Here is a 13,681-nt window from a genome sequence, read left to right as displayed (position 1 = left end):
TGTTTATGTAAATTTATAAAAAAAACATATTTAATGAAAAAAAGTACCAAAAATAAACAATATTTTTATACCTTAAGTGTTCGAATTTCCCAAAAGTACCTATTTGTTATTTTTTGAAAAGTAAAAAATAAAAGATATATAGGGAACAAAAAGAGTACCAAAATACAGTTTTCATCCGTTTTATCCCCTAAAAAGTTCGAATTTCGAAAGAGTACTAAACACCTGTCAGCTTTTATTTTTAAATGGAGTAACATTTTAAGTTTTTTTTGTGTCTTTTTTAATTTTGAAGATATAAGGTAACCGATTTTATCCCCTAAACGTTCTAATTTCCAAAAAAATCAGTTCTTAGTGAATCGTTTTGGGGAGTGAGGAACCCACAGTGAAAAGCTTCAATCGTTTGGCACGTTATTAAATAATATTTATTTTATGTCACAAAACTCATATTTTATGAGTATTTGTTTAATTTTATTGTGGCTTAAGAAAGTCTACTAACAAGTGCTTAAATAAGTTTGTGTGCAGCACTACCAGTTCGACAAGTAATTAGTTGTACCAATGTACCAATAAAATCAAAAGAGTATATAATATCCCAATACTGATCTACGAAGATCGTGTGAGCATGTTGGGTTAAACATTCCCACATGCTTAACATTATTTTCTCTTCTGTTAACATTACCAAACTGTTATCTCTCAGAGCTACACAAACTAATTACATATTTTGTATACTCTCGCATAGAGGCATGTTTACTTCTGGATTCCGTAAATAAAAAGCAAGCGTAAATAAAAATCTAAACATTTAGTAACAAAAAGTATCTGATGGAATGAATATTGAAATTTTGTGTTTTCTGAATATTTTGTATTGAGTTCTTTTTGTAGTGAATTAATTAACCAAAAAAAAAAACAATGAAAATAATAATTATATTATTATTAGTAGAAAATAAATAAATATAAAAATATAACTACAACCAAAAAATGCCTTCAACATGCGAATTTCAATTAAACAATCCCAATGCGGTTTACAATAGTGGAGACACAGTAAGTGGTGCGATTGTTTTGAACACAAGCGCGCCCAAAGATATAAGAGGTAAGTGCAAAAACAGAACATGAAGCTGGATGCTTTTAATTTGATTACTTTATAAGAATATTTTAAAACATATGCTGCATTCTTCATAACTCTAACCCTGAAGTTACAAAAATAAATATATTTGCTGTTTTAAAGTTATTTTCAAGATATGTGTGTTTCAAATTCATTATTTATATAAATATGTTTGCATTTTAATCAAAAATCTATTGGGCCTTAGTGAGAGTAATTTTGAAATAATAATTTTTAGAATTTAAAAATATCTCTTTCACTCTCACCCTTTTTATAATTTGTTGCTACTCAATGGCTATACAAAAACATTATGAGATACTTTCAAACTGGCATTAAATAATATGCCGCAACTAATACGATTTTTTATTAGGAAAGTCTTTAGTTTTGTCAAAGACATACTTTGTAAGGGAACGATTGGACAATATAAGAAAATAATGATTAAAACGTGACACTCATGAGTTTCTTTATTTGTTATTTACACTACATATTAGGAGAATTAATAAAAAAAAATTATTTTATTTGATGAAATAACAACCGGTATAATATCAAATTCTTCAAAATATACCTGATATTGGATTGTTTCAATTATTTGAAGCTTTTTAATTGTTCTCCGCCATCTAAGACCCAAATTATTGAAATTTTACCAAAATGGGATAACGTTTAGAAGTTACACATTTTATTTGAAATTTCAAGTTTTATGTCAAAGTAAAAATATTTTCAAACATTTAAAAAAAAAAAATTAAATTTGGTTTTGTATTTAATTTACCCAAAGATTTTAAACTAGCAGTATAAATATTTGCTAACATCGTCAACCCACTATAAATTGATACCAAGTAAAATCAAACAAATAAGAGAGTTATATTTCGCTGTGCCGAATCTTATATAGATACTAGGGTATACAATCGATTAACCGTTAATCGGTTAACCGATTAATTTTTGTCGGTTAACTGTTCGAATAATTTAAAATTGACGATTTTCAAATAACGAATAAACCGATTAATTTGTGTCGATTAACCGATTAACCGCTTTGCACTTTATATAGAAATATAGTTTTAAACACACAAATTTTATTTCTTAACTCGCAAACATTCCCTTCAAGCAATAGTTTTTTTTAAGTATAGTACGAAAACTGACTAAGGAATTTGGAAATGACCCTTATTTCTAGAATGTTCTATGATGATTTTTGTCCTAATGAGTCGGAGGACGATATGGTAATAGACGAAACTGAAGATATTACTGAAACGAGTCTTTTATCACAACTTAAAGAAAGTATTAAAGTATTTAAAATCTAAAAAAATCCATGGTATGATGGAAGATTTTATATGATTAGAAAAAACTAAAAAAATAACTGAGAAATTGGATATTCTTTATCATGCCTTACTTTCGATTTCTCCAACATCTACAATCAGTCAGATCAAGTTTTATTAAAACTAAAAAAATCATTTAAAAAGAAATCATTTAAATTATATTCTTTTTTTAAAAGATTATTTCAGAATATCTCCCTAAAATCCTAAAAAACTCACATGTTTATTTATTGTTTTGTTGAAATGTTATGTTTTGTTCGTTTTTTATGTTTTTGTTCTTTTTATTAACAAAATGCTTATATAAATACACAAAATTCTTGTTTTTCTTTTCAATTTAAAATTAAAATGGAAATTATTCGATTAATCGAATAATTTAACCGATTATTAACCGATTAAATCTAAACCTCGATTAATTATTTGCTTGATTAACCGATTAAATCAGAAACCCGATTAATTGAATACCCTAATAGATACCAGTGTTGTCACCAAGCTAATTTTAAACTACACATGCCTCATACCTAAATTACACATATGGGTAAAAATTACACATGTAAATAAATTTTCGTGATCGCATCTTGCGATGAATACAAGATTTTTAAAACGTACATGAATATAAAAGGTTAGTCACAGTGGACTCTGGGATGTTTGGACCAAATACTATCAATTTAGCGTCAAATGACAAAATGAAGGGTAATTTTCACTTGGGGTGATTTTAATTTAAATTATATATTGGAATAAACCCAAGTCAGCAATTTCTATTTTTTCGTGAACTTTTCTAATTTAATGAATTCTTGAGATCAGTCAAATATGTCAAATACGCTTTTAACAAATATTAATCAATGTTCATTCGGAGATTGTTCCATTTCTATTAAAAATTTAACAATATTTAAAAACAAGTAAGAAAGTATGGTCGGTCAAGCCCGACCATATAATACCCTACACCAAGTAAATGAGTAAAAATATTTTTCTTTTTAAATATCAATAATTTATATTTTTGAGTGATTTTTCGAAGGGGCCTTATATGGGAGCTATGATCAATTATGGACCGATCACCATGAAATTAGGTCGTGTGATTTATGTCTATATTAAAGTTAACTATGTTGAATTTTGTGTGTTTACCAACATTTTTAAGCGATTTATGCACGTTAAAGTGATTTTCGGAAGCGGGTCTATATGGGAGCTATGACTAATTATGGACCGATCGTAACAAAATTTGGTGACATGAATTCTGTGTATATAAAATTTATTTGGAGCGGTATTTGTGGAGATACATATATAAATTAAACATTTATGACCGATAAAGTCCAATTTCGGGAGGACATTTGTATGGGGGCTAGGTGAAATAGTGGACCGATTTCAGCCAGTTTCAATAGGCTTGGTCCTTGAGCCGAAATATCTTCAAAATTGCGACCTGTACTCTGCGCACAAGGTTTACATGGACAGCCAGCCGACCAGACGGACGAACGGACATCGTTTAATCGACGATTCTAAGTCGATCGGTATACTTTAAGGTGGGTGTTAGACTAATATTTTTGGGCGTTACAAACATCTGCACAAACGCATAATACCCTCCCCACTATGGTGGTGTAGGGTATAAATAGCACACTGCTTTCGAATTTGAATTTTTAGCTAATTTATATTAAGGCTTTTGAAATAAGTTTTGTTTTCAGTTTCAAATAGTTAACTATTTTTTACTATTTGTAAATTATAGCTTTGATCATTTATCTTACTAGTAAATACTTGTAACGAGAGAGTAAAATACTAAAAAATAGAAAAAAATAAATGAACACTTTACCAGTAAAATTTTGTAAGTAAATAAATGTATAATTTTTGTAACGTTTAGGTTTTTAGAATTTAGAGAAATATTAAAACAAGAACTTATTTCTACTTTAAATATATAAATTTTGCGATTTTCGAGAAAAACAAATTTTTTGGTCGTATTTTGGAGAATGAGCCTAATTTCCTTACTGTTATGATTTTTAAGTAAAAGCTATTCAGAATATTATAGTCCAGTTAGTTTTTAATATAGTCTGAAAGTTTTACTAAAATCGAAAAACGTTAACACTTAAATCGTGAAGGTCAAAAGTAAATTTTTGCAATATTTGGAATTTCTCTTGGAAAAATAGCGAAATGTTATATATTTTTGGGCTGATTTTGATGAAACTTAAGAAAAATATAACATGAAGTCTAGTATATATAATACCAGCACAAAAGTTAAAATTAACCCTTAATAGCACTTGGGGTTAAAATTACCCTCAACTTTTAAAATCACGAAAAATACAGTCAATATGAATGGCGCTAATTTTAATGTTTAATTTTAATTCACAATATAGTCCCCTTAATAAAACAATAGTGTATACTTTTTATGCCATTTCGAAATATTAAATAAAAATAAAATAAATAAATAATTGAGTTTAAAATTTTTGTGTTAGTAGACATCTAGAACAAAAGTAATATTTCAATTGATATTTTGACCCACTTTGTGGAAGTAGAATTTCACATTTATTATGCAATAAAAAATTAATGGTGTATATGTTTATACACTTTTGTTTTATTGAGGGGACAATACATTTTTTTTATATAATTCGAATTTAAATTACACATGAATTACACATGCATTCAATTACACATGGGCTACACATCCAAGTTAAAATTACACACAATATGTGTAATTACACATGAAGTGGCAACACTGATAGATACCCTTCAACAAAGTATACTTTTAGATCATTGGTAGGCAAAAAGAGGCATTTAATTTGTGTGCTCTTTTGGGTAAAAAATAAAATATCCACAACCAGCGTTGCCACTCATAAAATATTTTTCCTACCAAATTTCTAATTAAAAACTACCAAAACCTACCAAATCCTACCAAATTTAAAATATTTGAGAAATGCTATATGGATTCGTTTCAAAATTAATAGTTAACTTAAAATTATATTATTGCTGCTATAAAATTACCCAGAGGAAGAAAGTTATTTAATTAAACTACAATCATAAATATGTTAAAATCGTTCAGTTTTCGAGATTTTATTTTTGAGTCGATTTAACGATGTCCTTCCGTACGTCTGTCTGGCTGGTTGTCCATGTATTTCACATAGCCCCCATATAAATGTCCTCCAGAAATAAGACATTATCCGTCATAAATGCTTGATTTATATAGATATTAAATAACATTTTTACAAATAAATAACACCTAAAAATTTAATTCATAATTGACCATAGCTCCCATATAAGGCCCCCTTCCGAAAATTACTTAAACGAGCATAAAACACCTAAAAGTGTTGGTATCCCGAAAAAATTCAACACAAATAAGTTTCACATAGAAAAAAAGTACGCGTCCTAATTTCCATATTTGGATATTTAAAGTGTCAGATGAAACTGAAATATTGAAGCAGAGTTTAACACATATTATTAGAAAATAAAAGTTTTGAGAGCCCTTTGGCATTTTTTGAACTCAACACTACTAAATAAATACACATTTACCTGACTAAACTAAATATTTAAGAAAAAGCTATCTTCATATTTTGCAAATATGTAGTTTTATTATTTTGGCATAACATAAGTAGTTTTTTCGTTATTATTTTAATTATTTTGTTCTTAAAAATACTTATGTATTCAGCAGTATCGTAGCCTACCAAAATACGACAAATATCGGAACAAACCAACCAAACTACCAAAAGTCAATTTGTTAACATGAAACTACCAATTTTGGTCCAATTGGACCAAAGCGGCAACGCTGTCCACAACAACGCTCTATTACGCTCTTTTGTTCACATTCGGGTTGTTTGACGAAAATCATCGTAACCTGAACAATATGAACGCCTACCATGGTTTTAGATAAATTAGTTCATCTACTTGTTATAACATTTATTGTTGTAAAATTATTACAACCTACACCACCATAGTGGGAAGGGTATAATGCGTATACCGATCGACTTAGAATCACTTTCTGAGTCGATTAACGATGCCCGTCCGTCTGGTTGGCTGGCTGTCCATGTAAACCTTGTGCGCAGAGTACAGGTCGCAATTTTGAAGATATTTCGATCAAATTTGGAAAATATTATTTTTTCGGCCCAAGGACTAAGCCTATTGAAACTGGCTGAAATCGGTCCATTATTTCACTTAGCCCCCATACAAATGTCCTTCCGAAATTGGACTTTATCTGTCATAAATGTTTAATTTATAAATGTATCTCCACAAATTGCGCTCCAAATAAGTTTTATATATACAAAATTCATGTCACCAAATTTTGTTACGATCGGTACATAATTAGTCATAGCTCCCATATATACCAGCTTCCGAAAATCACTTTAATGTGCATATATCGCTTAAAAATTTGTGTATACTCACAAAATTCAACATAGTAATCTTTCATATAGACATAAATCACACGACCTAATTTCATGGTGATCGGTCTATAATTGGCCATAGCCCCATATTAGGCCCACTTCCGAAAATCACTCAAAAATATAAATTATTGAAATTTTAAAAGAAAAATTTTTTTGGTCGGGCTTGACAGACCATACATTCTTACTTGTTTTACCTATTTTTGATCTATAGATCCCATACTAAGTCATTAATATAGACAATATGGATATCCAATAGGGTATTTATTCGACTAATGATCGTTCGATTAATCGAATAATTTCTTACGAATAATTATTCGAACAATTTAAAAATGGCCATTTTCGAATAAAACGAATAAATGTTCATATATATTTAAATTTATTAAATTGTTTAAAATTTGTCATAATTTCAAATTTAAATAAGTACACAGAGAAAACTGATTCGTGATAGCAACCGAATTTGTTGCCAATCGAATGATTCGGTTGCACACATAGAATTTTTCAGTTCTAAAAACAGAAAGTCAGTTGATAAAGAAGAATTTCAGTTGAGGCAACCAAACTTTAGTTACCCCTTCCAAAATATTGTAGCCATAACTGTAAAATTCGGTCACTAAGATAGAATCATTCGATTGGCAACAAATTCGGTTGCTATCACGAATCTGTTTTCTCTGTGTAATAATGACATACAAAAATTGGATTGTTTCTGAAATTCGACAATTAACTAAAGACAAAGGGACTTTCGATTACTGTAGATGAGTGTTCCGATAGTCCCTTATATAAATATATAAATATTACTGCAAGAAGTTACAATTCTAAAAATAAGTTTTTCAAAATTTTTACCTTAGGAAAATAAAAGGTACGGAATAAAATATTTGTTATTTAGCTGGCGAAATATTAGAAGAATCGCAATCACAATATTAACTTAGATTAAAGTGGAGTTGAATGTGATGGAGAATGTTATTTTGAAACGGTCGTCGAAAGAGATATTGAGGATGACATTTATAATGATTACATTGAAATAGATGAAGGCCATGATCTTAAAATATATGCATATAAGTGATGTTATCAACCGCGTACGTAAGTGTTGCAAAATATTTAATAAATCGAATGATAAACACAAATATTGCAAACTAACGTTTTGTTGCAAGAAAAGCATGGAGTTTGTCTTATACATGATTTTGAACATCGTTGAAGATCTTTGTCTAACATGGTAATAAAATTTTTGCGTATTTGTAAATGCGTCAATCATGCACTGTCTGACTTCAAATTAGCCACGTTCACTAACAATAATATCAAACTTTGGATAGATTCCCTTTATTGTGTAATTCCCCAAGACCACATTATTAAGCAACGATTCGGACACGTTGATAGATAGAACTTGATGTATAATACAATTTGTTATAAATAATTTAGAAATAGTGAATAATTAATTTACTAAAGAATTAGTTACTTAATTTAAAACCCGAATTAATGAACGACATAAAAAAGTTCTTAATACGTTTTATTGTATTTGAATTCAGAATCATGTCCAACTAGCTAAAATTTTTTAAAGCATAGCTCTAAAATTGTGTAGATTGTTCGGAAATTATTCTGATCAGAATATTTCAATTGAAAATTTAATGATGGACTTTGTTTTCGAAGGTTTTTTAACATTATTAATACTTGAATTGTTAACTTTAACGTTATTTTTTGTTTTTCTTTAACAATAAAATACTAAAAAACTGACATCAAAACTTCATACTATACTTTTTTTTTAAAAAAAATTAAATTATTCGAATAATTCGATTAATTTTAAACGTGTGATCGAATTATTCGAACAAGTTAGAATCTCTTATTCGAATTATTCGTTTTATTCGAACAAGAGAAAAATCGAATAATTCGAATACCCTAATATCCAATAATAGATATTTCAAAGACCTTTGCAACAAAATGTTGCCGATTACCGAATACTGGTATTAGGCAGATTTTTAACCTAAGCCGAGACCAAATTATCGGTCGAACTCAAAAAAAAATCTTTAATTAAATCTCTAATTTCAGATATACGCATAATTTTCCGAGGCGAGGGAAAAGTAAGTTGGACTGAAACTAAGAGGCACACACAATCAGGAGGTACTTACACCAATCCCACGATTCAGTTTAAAGCCAATGAGTTGTATATCTACAATACCACAACCGTACGTGGTGAGGGAACTATGCCCGCAGGAACCCATACATATCCATTTCAAATACTTCTACCGCTGCGTTGTGCCTCCTCTGGTGAGGGTCGCTACGGTTACATACGCTACGAACTGATATTGAAAATTAATAGGCCGTCTCGTTTCGATAATGAGTTTAGTAAACCGTTGACTGTAATTAAATTACTGGATTTAAACTTAAATCCAGCTTTTAGGGTGAGTTGAGAAATTGAGAAATTAAATTGTTAACATTTTTGTTTTTATCTTTTGAATGAAATAATTTTCATATTTTCTTCCATATAGATTCCCATTGAAAGTGAGGATATTTTTAGTTCCAGCTTTTGCTGTTTTTCAAATGGTACAGTTAATACTACGCTTTCAATTCCATTCGGTGGCTATGCCATTGGCCAGAGTGTGAGATACTCAGTCCATGTACGAAATCAATCGATGGACCATATTGAAGGGTACACCATCGAATTTAATCGGAAAATAATATTTACTGCCCGCACACCCCACCACAAGACATGTGAAGATAAAACCACTTTATATAGAAAATCATATGGTAACCGCTGTTTACGTTTCACCACGCGTATTTTTGGTGGCAATTTTCTAATAGTCTCCACACCTCCCACCACCGAAGGTGAGTGTATTATAAGTGTACGTTACTCATTAAAGGTGATCTTAAATATGGTGGGTTTGACTACGAACAATATTATGACTGTACCAATAGTTATTGGGACAGTGCCACTGAGAGAGAGTATGGTAACGGCAGCAGCTTCGGAAAATTCTCGTCTTATTACAGTGGCACCCACAGCACCCGAACTACTGAGAGAGAGTAGAGAGAGTATTGTAACGTCAGTTCCTTTAGAAAATTATCGCCTTCTTACAGTGACACCTACAGCTCCCGAACTACTGAGAGGGAATATGGTAACGACAGAACCTTTGGAAAATTATCGCCATATTACAGTGGCACCCACACCATCCCAACTACCTCTCGTTTACCAAAGACGCAACGATTCGCCACCTAGTTATCAGGAATTGGGTAAGTGTTACTTACATAATTCGATGTATGGCTTTTAAAATAAAATATTTGTTTCCCCTTTTTTTAATAGGACCTCCCTCATTCGAAGAGGCTACGCGTAGTAGTGCTCCCTTTATAGATACTGATAGAAATGAGCACAATCGCCATATTGGGTTTAAGCCTTTATAACCCACATACTCGCAAAGTGATGACTAGTTCAATTACCTCAAAATGTTCTTAGTAATTATTATTCCATGCAATCGAATATGTATTATATTTGTAGGAAATGTATTTTTTTATAAAGTTTTACAATAAATAAAAACAAATTAAAATTTATAAGCAGCAATATCATTAGGTTCATAAGTGTAAAGTTAATTTGATAAGCATAAGTACCAAACAAACTAGCAAAATGTGTATTATTTGTCTTCTGTTTGACAGCTTTTAGAGAAATTGATTTTGCCCTTCAGTTGGTAACATACCGAAACCCAAAAGTACGTATATTCTGGGTCCTTATAAAATTCTAAGATGATTTAGCTATGTCCGTCGGTCTGTCTGTTGAAGGCATGATAGATCAGGGAGGTAAGACGAAGGGGATTAAATTACACATTTTTGTTATTTTTTATTTTTTCAATTACGAAAATTATCTATTCAATAATTTTCGTATTTAAAGTTCAACCAATAACCAAAATTTGCAATTATCAAAATTATCAAATTCAAAACTCAAAATTCAATAGAAAATATTAGAAAATTTTGTTTTTGAGCACATGAATACTTGATTCAGTTATGAAATAATTGAAAACAGTTCAATATGTGATAAATGTTTGCATTGAAATATAGTTTTTTCTGTGATGTTACCAAAAAGTCACCAAAAAAGTCGACCAAACTGATGACTTAGAGACACTAGGAAGGGACATTTTTAAATCGATGTTCTAGTTTCGTTTCTGTAAGTACAGTTACAAGTGTAATTTTGTGATCATTGAACATTTTTTGAAATAAATAAAACACTTATTTCGCCCCCTTAAAAAACACACCTGAAAATGGTAACAAGTTTCTTACTTATCAAAAAGTACATTTTGTTAAAAAAAAAAAATAAAAAAGTACGTTTTTATGCATTTTTTTAGCGATAACATTTTAAATGAATGATTTTATACCTGATCTAATATATAAACAAATTACACATTGACAATTAATATATTATTTTTGTTGTTTCATAATAGTGGTGTTGAAAAAAAAAAATAAAAAAGTAAGTTTTATTAAGCATACATTTTTTCAAGACCTAAGGTTTCTTTTGGCCCCCTCTAATTCACAGAGTTCTTGACGGATCTTGTTGAAAATTACTACCCAAAAGTAATAACTTTGGTGTTAAATCGGTATATATTATCCCATATATATTATTTAAAGTTTTTTCCAAGTTTTAATATTAATTTATAGAACAATTCTCCATCCCTGACAGTTTGTGTGACCTTGATAAATATTATAAATTCGCACACGCTTAAGATTGTTGTCATCCGTCGGCATATGCGAATTTTTACTTCTCAATTTAGCAAACTAACCACACATCTATTGTTAACATATCAGACAGAGATGCCGAATCGTTTTTTTCGATGCTCCAAAATAATGTAACGTATTTTTTTCTTGAAATTAAATAATTAAATTTTATAGTAAAAACTCAATTATTTAATTTAATTTTAATACAAATTCTGATGTCTTTCCCATAAAAATAATAATAATTTTTTTTATTTTGGATCAGTTGTTTTTGATGGATCAGTTGTGTGAGAGAGTAAGATCCCTTTCACATTAGGTAATTTAGCTGAGCAAGTCTCTTTTGTTTATAGATGTCAGAGGCAAGATAGGGTTAAGGAGAAGAAAATTTTTCATGGTGTTTTGTTGTTGGGCAAGAGTCTTGCGTATTTAAATTGCCTAATGTGTAATGGGTCCAATAAGTTCATTTGCCAGGAATGAAAAATTCAGTATCATTGTACGTTTATCAGTACTTTTTGGCTACAGTCTCCCCAAGACCGGTATTTTCTAAATTAACAAGTAAGAGAGCTATATTCGGATATGCTGAATCTTATATACCCTTCACTAAATTATACTTCAAAATAAAAATTTTAAATATTTTTAGATAAACAAAATTTATTTCTTTTTTACAGTTGTTTTTTTCATTGTTTGAAAAAAAAAAAAATTTCGAATTGTTTTTTTAAATTTTTTTTTTTAAATTTTAAAATAAATTTTTGGTGAAAAAAAATTGGGTTAAAACATATTTTTTCCGATTTTGACCCATTGTAGGTCTAACTTACTATGGTCTTATATACGTCGTTGCAAAGTTCTTTGAAATATCTATCATTCGATATCCATATTGTCCATAGTAATCCAGATAAAGGTCAAAAATAGGTAAAAATCGAGATTGTCCTGGTTTTTTCCTTATATCTCAACCATTTGAGGACCGATTTTCTCGATTTTAAATAGTAACCGAGGCGGAAGGATTCTGGAGATATTGATATTCACACATCAATATCTCCAGAATCCGTGTATGTAAGTTTTTTGGGGGCTTCGGAAAGTTGATCTCAACAGACAGACAGATATGGCTTAATCGACTCTGCTATCTCTAAGGATCCATTCCATTCTGCCGTGTGTCTAAATATAAGTTTTTCAGTCTTCTTTAGAATTATGAAAATTTAATAAAATAAATTGTATTTCTAACCCCCATTAACACGAAGTATGGTTAGGTGCTAACTAATAGTTATACTATCGTTTAAAATTATTTTTGTATGAAAACTGTCAGTATAACTATTAGTTAACACATAACCAGACTTCGTGTTAATGGCGGTAATAAGGAAATCAATTTAAAGAACTTGAGCCTAAATAATAATTAATAATATTAATCAAGAATAAACGACTTTATAGGGTCGGAAAATTATATTGTGGAAATTACAAACAGAATGACAAAGTTATATATAGCCTTCTCACGAAGGTGAAGGGTATAAAAATTTGATTTAACTTAAATTTTAAAATTAACTTAAAATATGTTTAACTAAAACTAAATATATGTTTAACTAAAATAGGACTTATCACAAAAATTGTAAAATCAAACTTAGAAAACCGTAAATTTTTGAATGAATTAATGTTTTTTTCTTTATTAAAATACAAGATTAAAATATTTTGGAAATTTCAAACAATATTACTGAAGGTATTTATTGACGGCATTACTGAGTATTAATATTTGTCAAAAACTCAAGTATCATAATACAATTTCATCGTCTAAATAAAATTTGTATTAGATTTTCAAAAAATACAAATGATTTTTTTTACGGATTTACGGTCGGTATTCAAAATTTGTTTAAAACAATTCAAAAACTTTTTATTTTCATATGTATCGGGTATGTATTTTATAAATACAAATAAAGCAAAAAAATAAAAATGTCAAGAAAATATAAAATAAAAATAAACTTTGCAGAAAAATATAAATCACCACAGAAATAAAATATTTGTTATACTATCGTCTAAACAATAAATGTTTTTTCGAAACGATTTTTTGAAATACCGAATGATTTCAATAATATTTTAATACTGCGTTTTAACGCAGTATTGCCGTCTATTAATACCTTAAAAATAAGTTTTAACAATTAAATATTTGAATCAATTAAAAGAATTTGATTTTTATTTACAACAAATTTAACAAAATCCTGTGTGTAGATCCATCAATATTCTTCCTTAAATCTTGCTGGTTGCCATTATCTTAGTTT

The 13,681-nt window shown here is 29.2% G+C and overlaps 1 protein-coding gene across 1 annotated transcript; it reads left to right on the top strand.

Moving 5' to 3' along the window:
- The first annotated feature begins 969 nt into the window (after positions 1-969).
- On the top strand, positions 970-10,286 carry LOC135957985 (arrestin domain-containing protein 17-like). The gene is made up of 4 exons (XM_065508877.1): positions 970-1,081; positions 8,778-9,130; positions 9,218-9,956; positions 10,027-10,286. The coding sequence occupies exons 1-4, from the start codon at positions 970-972 to the stop codon at positions 10,122-10,124; spliced, it is 1,302 nt and encodes a 433-aa protein (XP_065364949.1). The 3' UTR covers positions 10,125-10,286.
- Positions 10,287-13,681: the final 3,395 nt, after the last annotated feature.

Source organism: Calliphora vicina, chromosome 1, assembly GCF_958450345.1.
Source record: "Calliphora vicina chromosome 1, idCalVici1.1, whole genome shotgun sequence".
In the NCBI taxonomy this organism is placed as follows: domain Eukaryota; kingdom Metazoa; phylum Arthropoda; class Insecta; order Diptera; family Calliphoridae; genus Calliphora; species Calliphora vicina.
The sequence above is the reverse complement of the archived record's forward strand: the minus strand, read 5'-3'. Positions and strand labels throughout refer to the sequence as shown.